At 44.0% G+C, this 13008-nt stretch overlaps 1 protein-coding gene across 3 annotated transcripts in view; it reads left to right on the plus strand.

Moving 5' to 3' along the window:
- col4a5 (collagen, type IV, alpha 5 (Alport syndrome)) overlaps positions 1–13008 on the plus strand; it is a 272955-nt gene that overhangs the window by 140621 nt on the left and 119326 nt on the right. For all 3 annotated transcript variants that reach the window (XM_078412094.1, XM_078412097.1, XM_078412096.1), the window contains exons 22-26: positions 3394–3561; positions 6460–6549; positions 8974–9063; positions 11585–11655; positions 12172–12363. In XM_078412094.1, the coding sequence (XP_078268220.1) occupies positions 3394–3561; positions 6460–6549; positions 8974–9063; positions 11585–11655; positions 12172–12363 (611 nt within the window). The remainder of the gene's footprint in view (positions 1–3393; positions 3562–6459; positions 6550–8973; positions 9064–11584; positions 11656–12171; positions 12364–13008) is intronic.

A 13008-nucleotide genomic window follows, 5' to 3' on the forward strand; every position in this document is an offset into this window, starting at 1 on the left:
TCCTCAATTCACTGTCGCACCGAACACCACAGCCCCACCCGGCTCGGACACGCCCCGCAAAGAGTGGGTCGCCCTGAACCGTCATTTTCGACTGCGCTGTCCTCCGTCCCCCTGGTGGAGGGGTAGACCTCACGGTCCTCGACAACAGCACATTGCACTGGCTACAGCGCCTGGAGGGTGTTACATAATTTCCGCTGCCTCAAACGCAAGAAGAAGATGTTTCATGTATCTTGTTGTGTTTTATGACTGTTGGCAGACCATAGAAACATCAAAACGTAAAAAATAGGAGCAACATTAGGCCCTTCGACTGATCATCCACAATCAGTTCCCCTTTCCTTGATTCTGTTTGCCCTAAGAACTAAATCTAACTCTCTCTTGAAATCATCCAGTGAATTGGCTTCCACTGCCTTCTGTGGCAGAGAATTCTACAGACACAACTGTCTGGGTGAAAAGGTTTTTCCTCATCTCAGTCCTAAATGGTCTACCCCTTATTCTTAAACTGTGACCCCTGGTTCTGGACTCCCCCAACATCAGGAACATTTTTCCTGCATCTAAGAATTTTATATGTTTCTATAAGATCCCCTCTCATCCTTCTAAATTCCAGTGAATACAAGCCCAGTCGACCCATTCTTTCATTATATGTCTGTCCTGCCATCCTGGGAATTAACCTACGCTGCACTCCCTCAATAACAATAATATCCTTCCTCAAATTAGCAGACCAAAATTGCACACAATACTCCAGGTGTGGTCTCACCACAGCCCTGTACAACTGCAGTAGAACCTCCTTGCTTCTAAACTCAAATCCTCTCGCAATGAAGGCCAACATGCCTTTCTTCACTGCCTGCTGTACCTGCATGCTTACTTTCAGTGACTGATGTACAAGCACACTCAGGTCTTGTTGCATCTCCCCTTCTCCTAATAACCATATAACCATATAACCATATAACAATTACAGCACGGAAACAGGCCAGTTTGGCCCTTCTAGTCCACGCCGAACACTTTCTCCGACCTAGTCCCATCTACCTGCACTCAGACCATAACCCTCCAATCCCCTCCCATCCATATACCTATCCAATTTACTCTTAAATAATAAAATCGAGCCTGCCTCCACCACTTCCACCGGAAGCTCATTCCATACAGCCACCACCCTCTGAGTAAAAAGGTTACCCCTCATGTTACCCCTAAACTTTTGTCCCTTAATTCTGAAGTTATGTCCCCTTGTTTGAATCTTCCCCACTCTCAAAGGGAAAAGCTTACCCACGTTAACTCTGTCCGTCCCTCTTAAAATTTTAAAAACCTCTATCAAGTCCCCCCTTAACCTTCTGCGCTCCAAAGAATAAAGACCCAACCTGTTCAATCTCTCTCTGTAGCTGAAGTGCTGAAACCCAGGCAACATTCTAGTAAATCTCCTCTGTACTCTCTCTATTTTGTTGACATCCTTCCTATAATTTGGCGACCAGAACTGCACACCATATTCCAGATTCGGCCTCACCAATGCCTTGTACAATTTTAACATTACGTCCCAACTTCTATATTCGATGCTCTGATTTATAAAGGCAAGCATACCAAACGCCTTCTTCACCACCCTATCCACATGAGATTCCACCTTCAGGGAACAATGCACAGTTATTCCCAGATCCCTCTGTTCCACTGCATTCCTCAATTCCCTACCATTTACCCTGTACGTCCTATTTTGATTTGTCCTACCAAAATGCAGCACCTCACACTTATCAGCATTAAACTCCATCTGCCATCTTTCAGCCCACCCTTCCAAAAGGCCCAAGTCTCTCTGTAGACTTTGAAAATCTACTTCATTATTAACTACACCACCTATCTTAGTATCATCTGCATACTTACTAATCCAATTTGCCACACCATCATCCAGATCATTGATGTAAATGACAAACAACAGCGGACCCAACACAGATCCTTGGGATACTCCACTAGACACTGGCCTCCAACCTGACATACAGTTGTCAACCATTACCCTCTGGTATCTCCCATTCAGCCATTGTTGAATCCATCTTGCAACTTCACTATTAATACCCAACGATTTAACCTTCTTAATCAATCTTCCATGTGGAACTTTGTCAAATGCCTTACTGAAGTCCATATAGACAACATCCACAGCCTTGCCCTCATCAATTTCCCTGGTAACCTCTTCAAAAAATTCAAGAAGATTAGTCAAACATGACCTTCCAGGCACAAATCCATGTTGACTGTTCCTAATCAGGCCTTGTTTATCCATATGTTTATATATATTGTCTCTAAGTATCTTTTCCATTAATTTTCCCACCACAGACGTCAAACTAACAGGTCTATAATTGCTAGTTTTACTTTTAGAACCTTTTTTAAACAAGGGCACAACATGCGCAATGCGCCAATCTTCCGGCACCATCCCCGTTTCTAATGACGTTTGAAATATTTCCGTCATAGCCCCTGCTATTTCTGCACTAACTTCCCTCAATGTCCTAGGGAATATCCTGTCAGGACCTGGAGACTTATCCACTTTTATATTTTTTAAAAGTGTCCGTACCTCCTCTTCTTTGATCCTCATGGTTTCCATCACTACTCTACTTGTTTCGCTTACCTCGCATAATTCAATATCCTTCTCCTTGGTGAATACCGAAGAAAAGAAATTCAGATAATTTCCCTTCTGGAATAAATAAAGTTCTATCGTATCGTATCGTATCGACTCTGACTGTAAACTTGCCATTAAAATCTGGAAAGTAACCTAGTTACTCTTCATCAGGTCAAATTTACATCTGCTGTAAGATTTTACTAAGATCTCAACTTTCCATTACATGATCTGTCAACATGTTGCACCACACAGGCACCATCCTCTATTTTCTTCCTTCCTTGTCTAATTTCAACCTGGAGTACCATCTGTAGAGGTTGAATATTGAGTCTCTTCCAATGGTCCCTTCCCTAATTGAGCAGGATTTTGTACGGGTGAGCTAAGTCCTTCAGTTTGATGTTCTGTGCAAAACCGATGCTGTTCAAACTCATTTCCACACTGCCTAAAAACAATTCTCAAAGTCTTTTTATTTTCCTGCCCATCTTTGTTCTGCATTCTGAGCTAGGAAAACATATGAGGAAGTTTGGATGCATCTGTCTCTTTGGTCTTCAAGGAATGAATGAGTACTTTTACTACGTGTTTTACCTTTGCCCATTTCTATGGTTAGCATACAATTGCCCTTCGCATCATTGTAGAGCTGAGTCAGAAGTGAAAGGTATCAAACCCTAACTAAATATTTATTGGCATATATCACGATTCAAAATGACATTGGGCCATTGGAATTATTCCAGCCACAGATTGCTTTATTTCCAAAAAATCTACATTCTTTGTCTTCAAAAATGCTAATGTTTCCTTTCTTAAATTCTTTTCTACAGGTCAATCTGGTCTGGGGTCACCAGGAACCCCAGGTTTCCCAGGTGGAAAAGGTCAGAAAGGTGATGAAGGTCGCCATGAATTTTCACTTCCTGGTCCACCAGGGCAAACCGGTCCTCCGGGTCCTCATGGTCCTCCAGGAAGTCCCGGATATTCAACCGACCCCAGAGGTAAACTTGTCATGCATTCGTGCCACCGCAGTGCGGTCATAAATCATCAGAACATTCAAATGTAAATAGCTTCTTTAAATCATTCTTATTCATACCTTGCTTAAATGGATTCTGAAATTCAAATGCAGATATCTCGATTCGAGACAAAGGGACATTTCACACAGGGAAAAAGAACCGTGCTTCCATCACGTTTCTCAGAGTGACTCACTCTTGAGGATCAGCCAAGAAGCTGACAACCAAACGGTTATATTTTGTCGTCCTAAAAAACAGTGGTGGTGTGATACTAAAAATATGGCACCTGAATAAAGGAATGACTGGGGAAACTGTTTTCCTTGATGATGAGTGGACAAAGACAATTCAGTAGGGCGTTCCATGCTCTTCTATGCACAGTGGCACAGCTGATAGAGTTGCTGCTTTACAGAGCCAGAGACTAGGGTGTTGTCTATGTGGAGTTTGCACCTTGTCCCTGTGACCACGTGGGTTTCCTACAGGTGCTCCAGTTTCCAGCCGCATCTCAATGACATGCAGGTTTGGCGGTTAATTGGCCTCTGTAAATTGCCCCCAATGTGTAGGGAGTGGATGAAAAAGTAAGACACATAGAGCGAGTGTCTACGGGTGATCAATGGACGGCATGGGCTCAGTGGGCCGAAGTGCCTGTTTCTATGTTGTATCTCTGAACTAAACAAAACTAAACAATGCTGGCTGTTGACATGTGCAGGAAGGAACTGCAGGTGCTTGTTTAAACAGAAGATAGGCACAAAAAGCAGGAGTAACTCAGCAGAACAGGCAGCATCTCTGGAGAGAAGGAATGGGTGATGTTTCAGGTTGAGTTCCCTCCAGAGATGCTGCCTGTCCCGCTGAGTTACTCCAGCACTTTGTGTCTATCTCTGGCTGGAGACATCTCTGATTAACAGCCCCTGAGATTCCTGGGTCCTTTAACAATGCAGCCACCTTTATTATTATATTGGAGCATCTCCTTAGATTATTAGACGTGCAACTGGGCTTGAGCATAAACTGTCCAAATCAATGGTGAGGATGCCGAACCAAGCTGAAAAACTACAACTCAACGGTCTGGAGTAAAGACGGTCAATGGACAACATTCCGCAGTGCAACGTGTAGCTAGAATTTAGACGGCTGAAGCAAGAAGTGGAGTCTGTGATAGTGTTGCTGCCTTAGAGTGCAAGAGACCCCTGTTCGATCCTGACTACGGGCGCTTGTCTGTACGGAGTTTGTACGTTCTCCCCGTGACCTGTGTGGGTTTTCTCCGGGATCTCCGGTTTCCTCCCACACTCCAAAGGTTTGTAGGTTAATTGGCTTGGTATCATTGTAACTTGTCCCTAGTGTGTGTAGGATAGTGTTAGTGTAGGGGATCGCTGGTCGGTGTGGACTCGGTGGGAGAAAGGGCCTGTTTCTGCGCTGTATCTCTAAACTAAACTAAACGAAATGAAACAGCGTTGGACTTTGAATGTAAAGCAACTGAGAAAATTGTCATTTCTCTGTAACACTTATGTGGGGAGGCTCGCTCAAGGCCACTGCATGTACTAACATCACCGGTTAAAGGGAAATGGTCACATTAAGAACCTTTACTTTTAAAAGAGGTGTGAAATATCAATTGCGTAGAAAGACATGGAACAAACCACACAAAAGCTGGACCTTATAGAGACGTATAAAATTATAAAAGGACTGGACAAGCTAGATGCAGGAAAAATGTTCCCAATGTTGGGGGAGTCCAGAACCAGGGGCCACATTCTTAGAATAAAGGGGAGGCCATTTAAAACTGAGGTGAAAAAAAACTTTTTCACCCAGAGAGTTGTGAATTTGTGGAATTCTCTGCCACAGAGGGCAGTGAAGGCCAATTCACTGGATGGATTTAAAAGAAAGTTAGATAGAGCTCTAGGGGCGAGCGGAATCAAGGGGTATGGGGAGAAGTTGGGCACAGGTTGTGGATGATCAGCCATGATCACAATGAATGGCGGTGCTGGCTCGAAGGGCCAAATGGCCTCCTCCTGCACCTATTTTCTATGTTTCTATCTGATCTAGCCTCCTCTTGAATGCACTGGCACTATTCACCTGAATCTTCCCCTGTAAGTTTAGGTTCCACAATGCCACTACTTGTGTGCAGAGACCATTGAGTCACCAGGTTGAATTTCTTTGTCCCAGTTTGGTTTTGCACTTCCCATCAAGTGGAATCAATCTCCAGAAAACTTGTAAAAATATTAAACGTTGCATTTAGCCCATCCCTGGCTCTCTTTTCTCTTGAAAAAGGACCAATTCTGTTAAGATTATTAAGGGGTTGGACACGTTAAAGGCAGGAAACATGTTCCCAATGTTGGGGGAGTCCAGAACCAGGGGCCACAGTTTAAGAATAAGGGGTAGGCCATTTAGAACGGAGATGAGGAAAAACTTTTTCAGTCAGAGAGTTGTAAATCTGTGGAATTCTCTGCCTCAGAAGGCAGTGGAGGCCAATTCTCTGAATGCATTCAAGAGAGAGCTAGATAGAGCTCTTAAGGATAGTGGAGTCAGGGGGTATGGGGAGAAGGCAGGAACGGGGTACTGATTGAGAATGATCAGCCATGATCACATTGAATGGCGGTGCTGGCTCGAAGGGCCGAATGGCCTCCTCCTGCACCTATTATCTATTGTCTATCCACCATGAATAAATCAAATTTGTACCCTTTGCCTTACTTTTATATCCTTTTAGTCATAAGATTCATAACAGTATTTTTGGAGAAGAGTTGCGCAAACTCTGTCATTAAGTACTCTACTCGTAATGAATATGGTAATTACTGAGTTACAAATCTTAAAGCAAATGCCGACTCGTTTAGTTGTCAAATATATTATTTCTTTGATTACTGTTGAGCCTGCAGTGAATCTGAATTGATCTGTTCATCTCCTTAGGTATTATCACCGCACCATGCCGTCCAGGTGTGCCAGGGTCTCCAGGGTCACCAGGACCAGCAGGTTTTCCAGGCGAGAGTGGACTGAAAGGTAAGGCTTTCTACCTTAATTTCCCACTGCCTCTGCTGCTTGTCCATTGCCACGATTAAGGAGCCTCCATTGTTGGATCAGGCTACTGCATGGATATCGTTGTTCAGATAAATAAAACAATCCCGAACTTAAGTGGCTGGCATTGGAGTAATGTGATGTCTGGAGACATCTAAACCTTGGAGGATATCTCATGTGGATCACAGTTTTATAATGGCAATGGTTAATCTCTAATCTAATTCATTTTAGCTGCAAAGGTCACTGGAATGGACAAACGTCCTTGGGCTCTGTGGTTGAACATGGGAAACAGGAGCAGGTGTAGATTGTGCTCTGCTTCTGAGATTCAGTTGTGGTGACTTCAATGGGGTTGGATTGTGCAAGTGGACTGCAACACACAGCCACCACTGTATTGCATCTTCCATTGTGGAACGCACAATGTCCACATAGAATTTATGAATTTCTAAATAACTGCACATTTACATTTTTGTGATGTCCAACTACACCATTACTGTAGGTTATTTGTGGATAGAGTGGACAGGCTAACGTCTGGATGACTCCCCTCTCGTTTGATGGCACTTGGCCTGTACTCGCTGGAGTTTAGAAGAATGAGGGGCGACCTCATTGAAACTTACTGAATAGTGAAAGGCCTGGATAGGGTGAATGTGAAGAGGATGTTTCTACCAATGGGAGAGTCTAGGACTAGAGGACATAGCCTCAGAATTAAAGTGCATTCCTTTAGGAAGGAGATGAGGAGGAATTTCTTTAGTCAGTGGGTGGTGAATTTGTGGAATTCATTGCCACGGATGGCTGTGGAGGCCGTCAGTGGACATTTTAAAGGCCGAGATAGATTCTTGATTTGGATGGTTGTTGGGTTAATGGGGTTAGGAGGGAGAGATAGATCAGCCATGAGAGAATGGTGGCATTGTATAATCAATGAAGAGTGATGTTAAGATCGTTGAATATTGCCAAAAAAAACACAACGTGGATATGTTGCACCAAAAATCTTTCTTTTCTTCTGCCAATCTTGGAGAAATGCAAAGTGAAGAATGTGGAGAGAGTGGAAAGTGTATAAACGCTTCCTCCTCTTTATCAAATGCAAGGGCTATTATTTCTGATACAGTGCCTATGTTTTATTTTTAAAGTTGTAAATATTATAAGTTTGGATGGACCAAACCCACAACATTAGAAATGTGTCAGAAGGAACTGCAGATGCTGGTTTAAACCGAAGATAGACACACAATGCTGGAGTAACTCAACGGGTCAGACAGCATCTCTGGGGAAAAGGAACAGGTGACGAGTCTGAAGAAGGGTCTCGACCCGAAACGTTACCTATTCCTTTCCCCCAGAGATGCTGTCTGACCCGCTGAGTTACTCCCACTTTTTATGTCTATCCACAACATTAAAACACTGTTGTATTTGCTGTGTGCGCCCTTTGCCATTTTATCCACGTTATCACTGGGGTTACCACGCAGTTTAATAATGGGGGACAGACAACTTGCAAAATCCTACTTTCATGTGGCCTTAAATCTCGCCAACGGAAAATAACTGAATATAGTTCACTTTATAATTTAATAGTTCTACCCAAGTTTTAGAAAGATGAAAGAAGAGGCAGGCAGCCTCAGTTAGTTAAAGTAAATGTAAAACATAATTACAGCTGCATGTTGCTCTAACACCCCCATTAAATTTATAGAGTAACATTTCAGAAGCAAAATTGACAACATTGCAGATAATTGAATAGTTGTTACTGTACAGACATGTTTATCACTGGATGTGAAATACATCATGCACCCAGTCTTTCTAGTTTACTGAAAACACTTTTGAGAGTGGGCAGCGGTAGAGTTGCTGCCTTACAGTGACAGAGACTCAGGTTCCATCCTGACTACGGGTGCTGTCGGTACGAAGTTTGTACCTTCTCCCCATCACCTGCGTGGGGTTTTTCCGGGAGCGCCAGTTTCCTCCCACACTCCAAAGATGTAAATTGTCCCTAGTGAGCGTAGGATCAAGAGTCAAGAGTGTTTTATTGTCATGTGTCCCAGATAGAACAATGAAATTCTTACTTGCTGCAGCACAACAGAATATGTAAACATTGTACACTGTAAATAATAATAATAATAATAATAATAATAATAGTCTTTTGTAGTTCAGATCTTATTTGAGGTTGTAGTGTTTAATAGCCTGATGGCTGTAGGGAAGAAGCTGTTGCTGAGCCTGGACGTTACAGTTTTCAGACTTCAGTATAGTGTTAATGTGCGGGGATCGCTGGTCGGCGCGGACTCGGTGAGCCGATGGGCCTGTTTCTGCGCTGTATCTCTAAAGTCTAAAGATATTTACTCTTTGAGGCCAGAGGAATAAGTCTTTCAAGAGTCACGGTAATAATCTTCACAGTGGTTGCTAATATTTTGCTTCTCTGCCCTTTGCATTGTGTAGGTGATAAGGGGGACACTTGCACTAACTGCTTCGGAACGGGCACTGGTTTTCCAGGCTTGCCGGGACCCCCTGGACCTCATGGTACTCCAGGTAACTCTCCAAGATGGGAAACTTCATAGAATTGAGGTGTACTCTGGATAGGTTTTGTACAAAATACTGACGATACTAAGAGAGAACTGTGTGTCATTTCGTCAGTCAAAATTTCAATCACTTTTCATCTTTGTTCACTTCAGATACATGGGTACATATGCTCATTTTCTTCCCGGGATTCTCCTGTGTTAAAAATAACTGGTGTTTACTCATTTGTCTTGTCATTCAGTTCTTATTATTTGTTTTCTCCAGTCTTTGGCCTTTTAAACCCCAAGTGTACAATTGTACTGTAGTCTATTTGTGATCTGCCCTGATGCCTTAGGTCTCCTCAGTGCTAAGAACCATAGTCCATCATCTTGGGTTCAAAGTGGTTTATCCCAGCATATCTGTTAAGTATCCTGCCACAGGGCAGCATGGTGGCGCAGCGGTAGAGTTGCTGCCTTACAACGAATACAGCACCGGAGACCCGGGTTCGATCCTGACTACGGGTGCTGTCTGTACGGAGTTTGTACGTTCTCCCCGTGACCTGCGGGGGTTTTCTCCGAGATCTTCGGTTTCCTCCCACACTCCAAAGACATACAGGTTTATAGATTAATTGGCTTGGTAAATGTGAAAAAAATTGTCCCGAGTGGGTATATCCTGTAGGATAGTGTTAATGTGCGGGGATCGCTGGTCGGCGCGGACCCAGTGGGCCGAAAGGGCCTGTTTCCGCGCTGTATCTCTAAACTAAAGTAAGTTTGCTGGCTTTTGGGGACTTGCACATCGAGAACTGATGGCAGTAGTTGAGCATAGAATCAATGCAAGGGCAGCTCAAATGGACAGCTTGTTTTTGTTTCTCTATGTTCTGGCATTACATGTGGAATGTACATCAGTAAAGGTGGCCTTCTGTATAGACACCAGATGGGAGATTGTTTTGTTTCATTTTATATATCATGATATTTTACAAATATACGTGGGGACGAACAAGGAGGGCTAGTACAGGGTCACTTAGGGAATGTATAGTTCTAGAGTGATTTCAGGATGTGGTGACATGGAAGAGAATCCACACCTCTGACTATGAGCAGCCAGATCACTCCTTGAAACTGCTCCACCATTCAAAAGTCACCACTAATCCCCTCCCCCATTCCATCTACCTGTCTGCCTAAATAGTCCTTAAATGGGATATTGTGCACTGCTTACAACATTATCTATATATCAGCTTGAAATGTTTCTTCACTGCTCTTTAAATTATTTGACCTCCCTGGAGGACAAGGCAAGTGTTTACTCAGACATCCATTTCTGGTCAGAGTGTCATGCAATGATAGCATCACACAGCTTGGAAATAGGCCATTCGGCCCAACATGCCCGTGCCATCCACTGGCCGCCTATCCGTATTAATCCCAACGTCAAGCACTCGGCCATATGATTAGGCGACTCCAGTGCTCGCCTCGACATTTCTAGAATGTTCTCAGTGACTCTGCTTCCACCATGCTCTCAGGCTGTGCTTTCCCAGGACGTGCCACTCTGACGTTCCGGAGAAAGCAATCCAAGTATGTTCAAAGATAGACACACAATGCTCAGCGGGACAGGCAGCATCACTGGAGAGAAGGAATGGGTGGCGTTTCAGGTTGAGATCCTTCTTCAGACCTGAAACACCACCCGTTCCTTCTCTCCAGAGATACTGCCTGTCCCGCTGAGTTACTCCAGCATTTTGTGTCTATCTTCGATCTAAACCAGAACCTGCATTTCTTTCCCACACCAAGTATGTTGAGCCGCTCTTTATAGCTAATACCCTCTGCTCCCAGTAGCATTGTGGTATAACTCCTTTTGCACCTTAAATCTATGTTTCTGAATAGAGTCACTGAGTCTTGCACCTTTCTCACCATGTTCATGGTGACCAGCTGGCCCTCATCCAAACCAATCCATTTCATTTTTATTCTCACATTCCCATCAATTGCCCTTCACCCCCCACCCCCACCTCCCTCCCCCACCCTAGTTCTATCAAGCGTGTATGTAATAGGAGCAACTTACAGTGAATTGATTGAATTGAATTGAATAAGTTTATTGGCCAAGTATGTACACATACAAGGAATGTGCCTTGGTGCTCCGCTCGCAAGTAACAACACGAACATGCAGTAAACAATTAAGAATAAAGCATAAATCATTAAAACATTAAGCATACAACATTATAGTTTAAACTTGTGAATGAAATAAAATACCAGAGCAAAAGGAGGCTACAGACTTTTGGTTATTGAGTAGAGCTACTACTTGGCCAATAAACGTATTCAATTATTCAGTGACCAGTTGACCCTCAAGCCCACACGTTTGTGGGATGTAGGAATGAATGGGCAGAAGGCCACGTGGTCACAGGGAGAACATGCATAATCCACACACTCAGCATTGAAGGTGGGGTTGAACCTGGGTCTTTGGAGCCATGAGGCAGTAGATTTACTAATTACTAGCTGTGCCACTGTGTTATAACTTGCCCTTTGACATTTATTGATGGAAGGGAGCTTTTCATCGTTTCTTTAATGGGTTTTAGGTCGACCGGGATCGCCTGGAATAAAAGGAGACAAAGGCCTACATGGTCCATTTGGAACTTTGGGACCACGTGTAAGTATTTGTGAGCACATCTACCCAAACGGGAGTTTAAATAGTAACTTCACTGATCACAACATGTCAAAACGGATATAAATTAAGAAACTCATTCCTTTGTTGAAATGGGCCCATAAAAGGCAGTAAATGAAGAGATAACTAAAATAAATGTGACCTCAAGTAGTAAAAAGTTCACACAATTCCAAAGACTCAAAAGACAGGTTAATTGACTTGGTAAATGTAAAAATGGTCCCTAGAGTGTGTAGGATAGTGTTAATATGCCGGTCGGCACGGACCCGGTGGGCCGAAGGGCCTGTTTCCGCACTCCATCTCTAAACAATTGTCCTTCGCTTGTATGTACTTAGTTTTTTTTCTTTTAGTTCCTAAGTTTTAGCCTTTGATGTATGCTTCCTGTTTTTGTTCATTCAATATTAGAGATTAAAAACCAGCCTTTTGGAATTGTTGATGTTCGGATTCTGGTGAACATTGCCTGATTGTCAGCACTGAGATCATTCCTTTTCCCATCATTTCCAGGGCACGCCGGGAAGCCCGGGAATTCCAGGAGGCCCTGGACCGAAAGGTGATCGAGGGGGTGGCTATGATTTCCCTGGAATTAAAGGCGATCGAGGTAGCTCTGGTTTCCCGGGGCCTACAGGACGTCAAGGATTAGATGGCGGCCCTGGAAGAGACGGGCTGAGTGGTGCATCGGGTCTAAAGGGGGAACCTGTGAGTGATCTCCATTCTAATGCTGTGCATTGAAATCAAAAGCAGGTAACAATGGACAAGCTGTGGGTTGACACTAAATGCTGGAGTAACTCAGCGGGACAGGCAGCATGTCGGGATAGAAGGAAAGGATGACGTTTCGGGTCGAGACCCTTCTTCAGACTGATGTCAGGGGAGGGGGTGGGACAAAGATAGGATGTAGTCGGAGACAGGAAGACTAGTGGGAGAACTGGGAAGGGGGAGGGGATAGAGAGGGAAAGCAGGGACTATCTGAAGTTAGAGAAGTCAATGTTCATACCGCTGGGGTGTAAACTACCCAAGCGAAATATGAGGTGCTGTTCCTCCAATTTGCGCTGGGCCTCACTCTGACAATGGAGGCGGCCCAGGACAGAAAGGTCAGACTGGGAAGGAGGGGGAGTAAAAGTGCTGAGCCACCGGGACATCAGGTTGGTTAAGATGGACTGAGCGGAGGTTTTCAGCTAAACGATCGCCGAGCCTGCGCTTGGTCTCGCCGATGGAGAGAAGTTGACACCTGGAACCCCAGCTGCACGCCTTCCATCCTAATGTTGTGCATGGAAATCAAAAGCAGGTAACAATGGACAAGCTGTGTTGGGACAGGATAATCAGAGACGATAGTTTCAGTTCATT

This window comes from Rhinoraja longicauda, chromosome 15 (genome assembly GCF_053455715.1).
Source record: "Rhinoraja longicauda isolate Sanriku21f chromosome 15, sRhiLon1.1, whole genome shotgun sequence".
Lineage (NCBI taxonomy): Eukaryota > Metazoa > Chordata > Chondrichthyes > Rajiformes > Arhynchobatidae > Rhinoraja > Rhinoraja longicauda.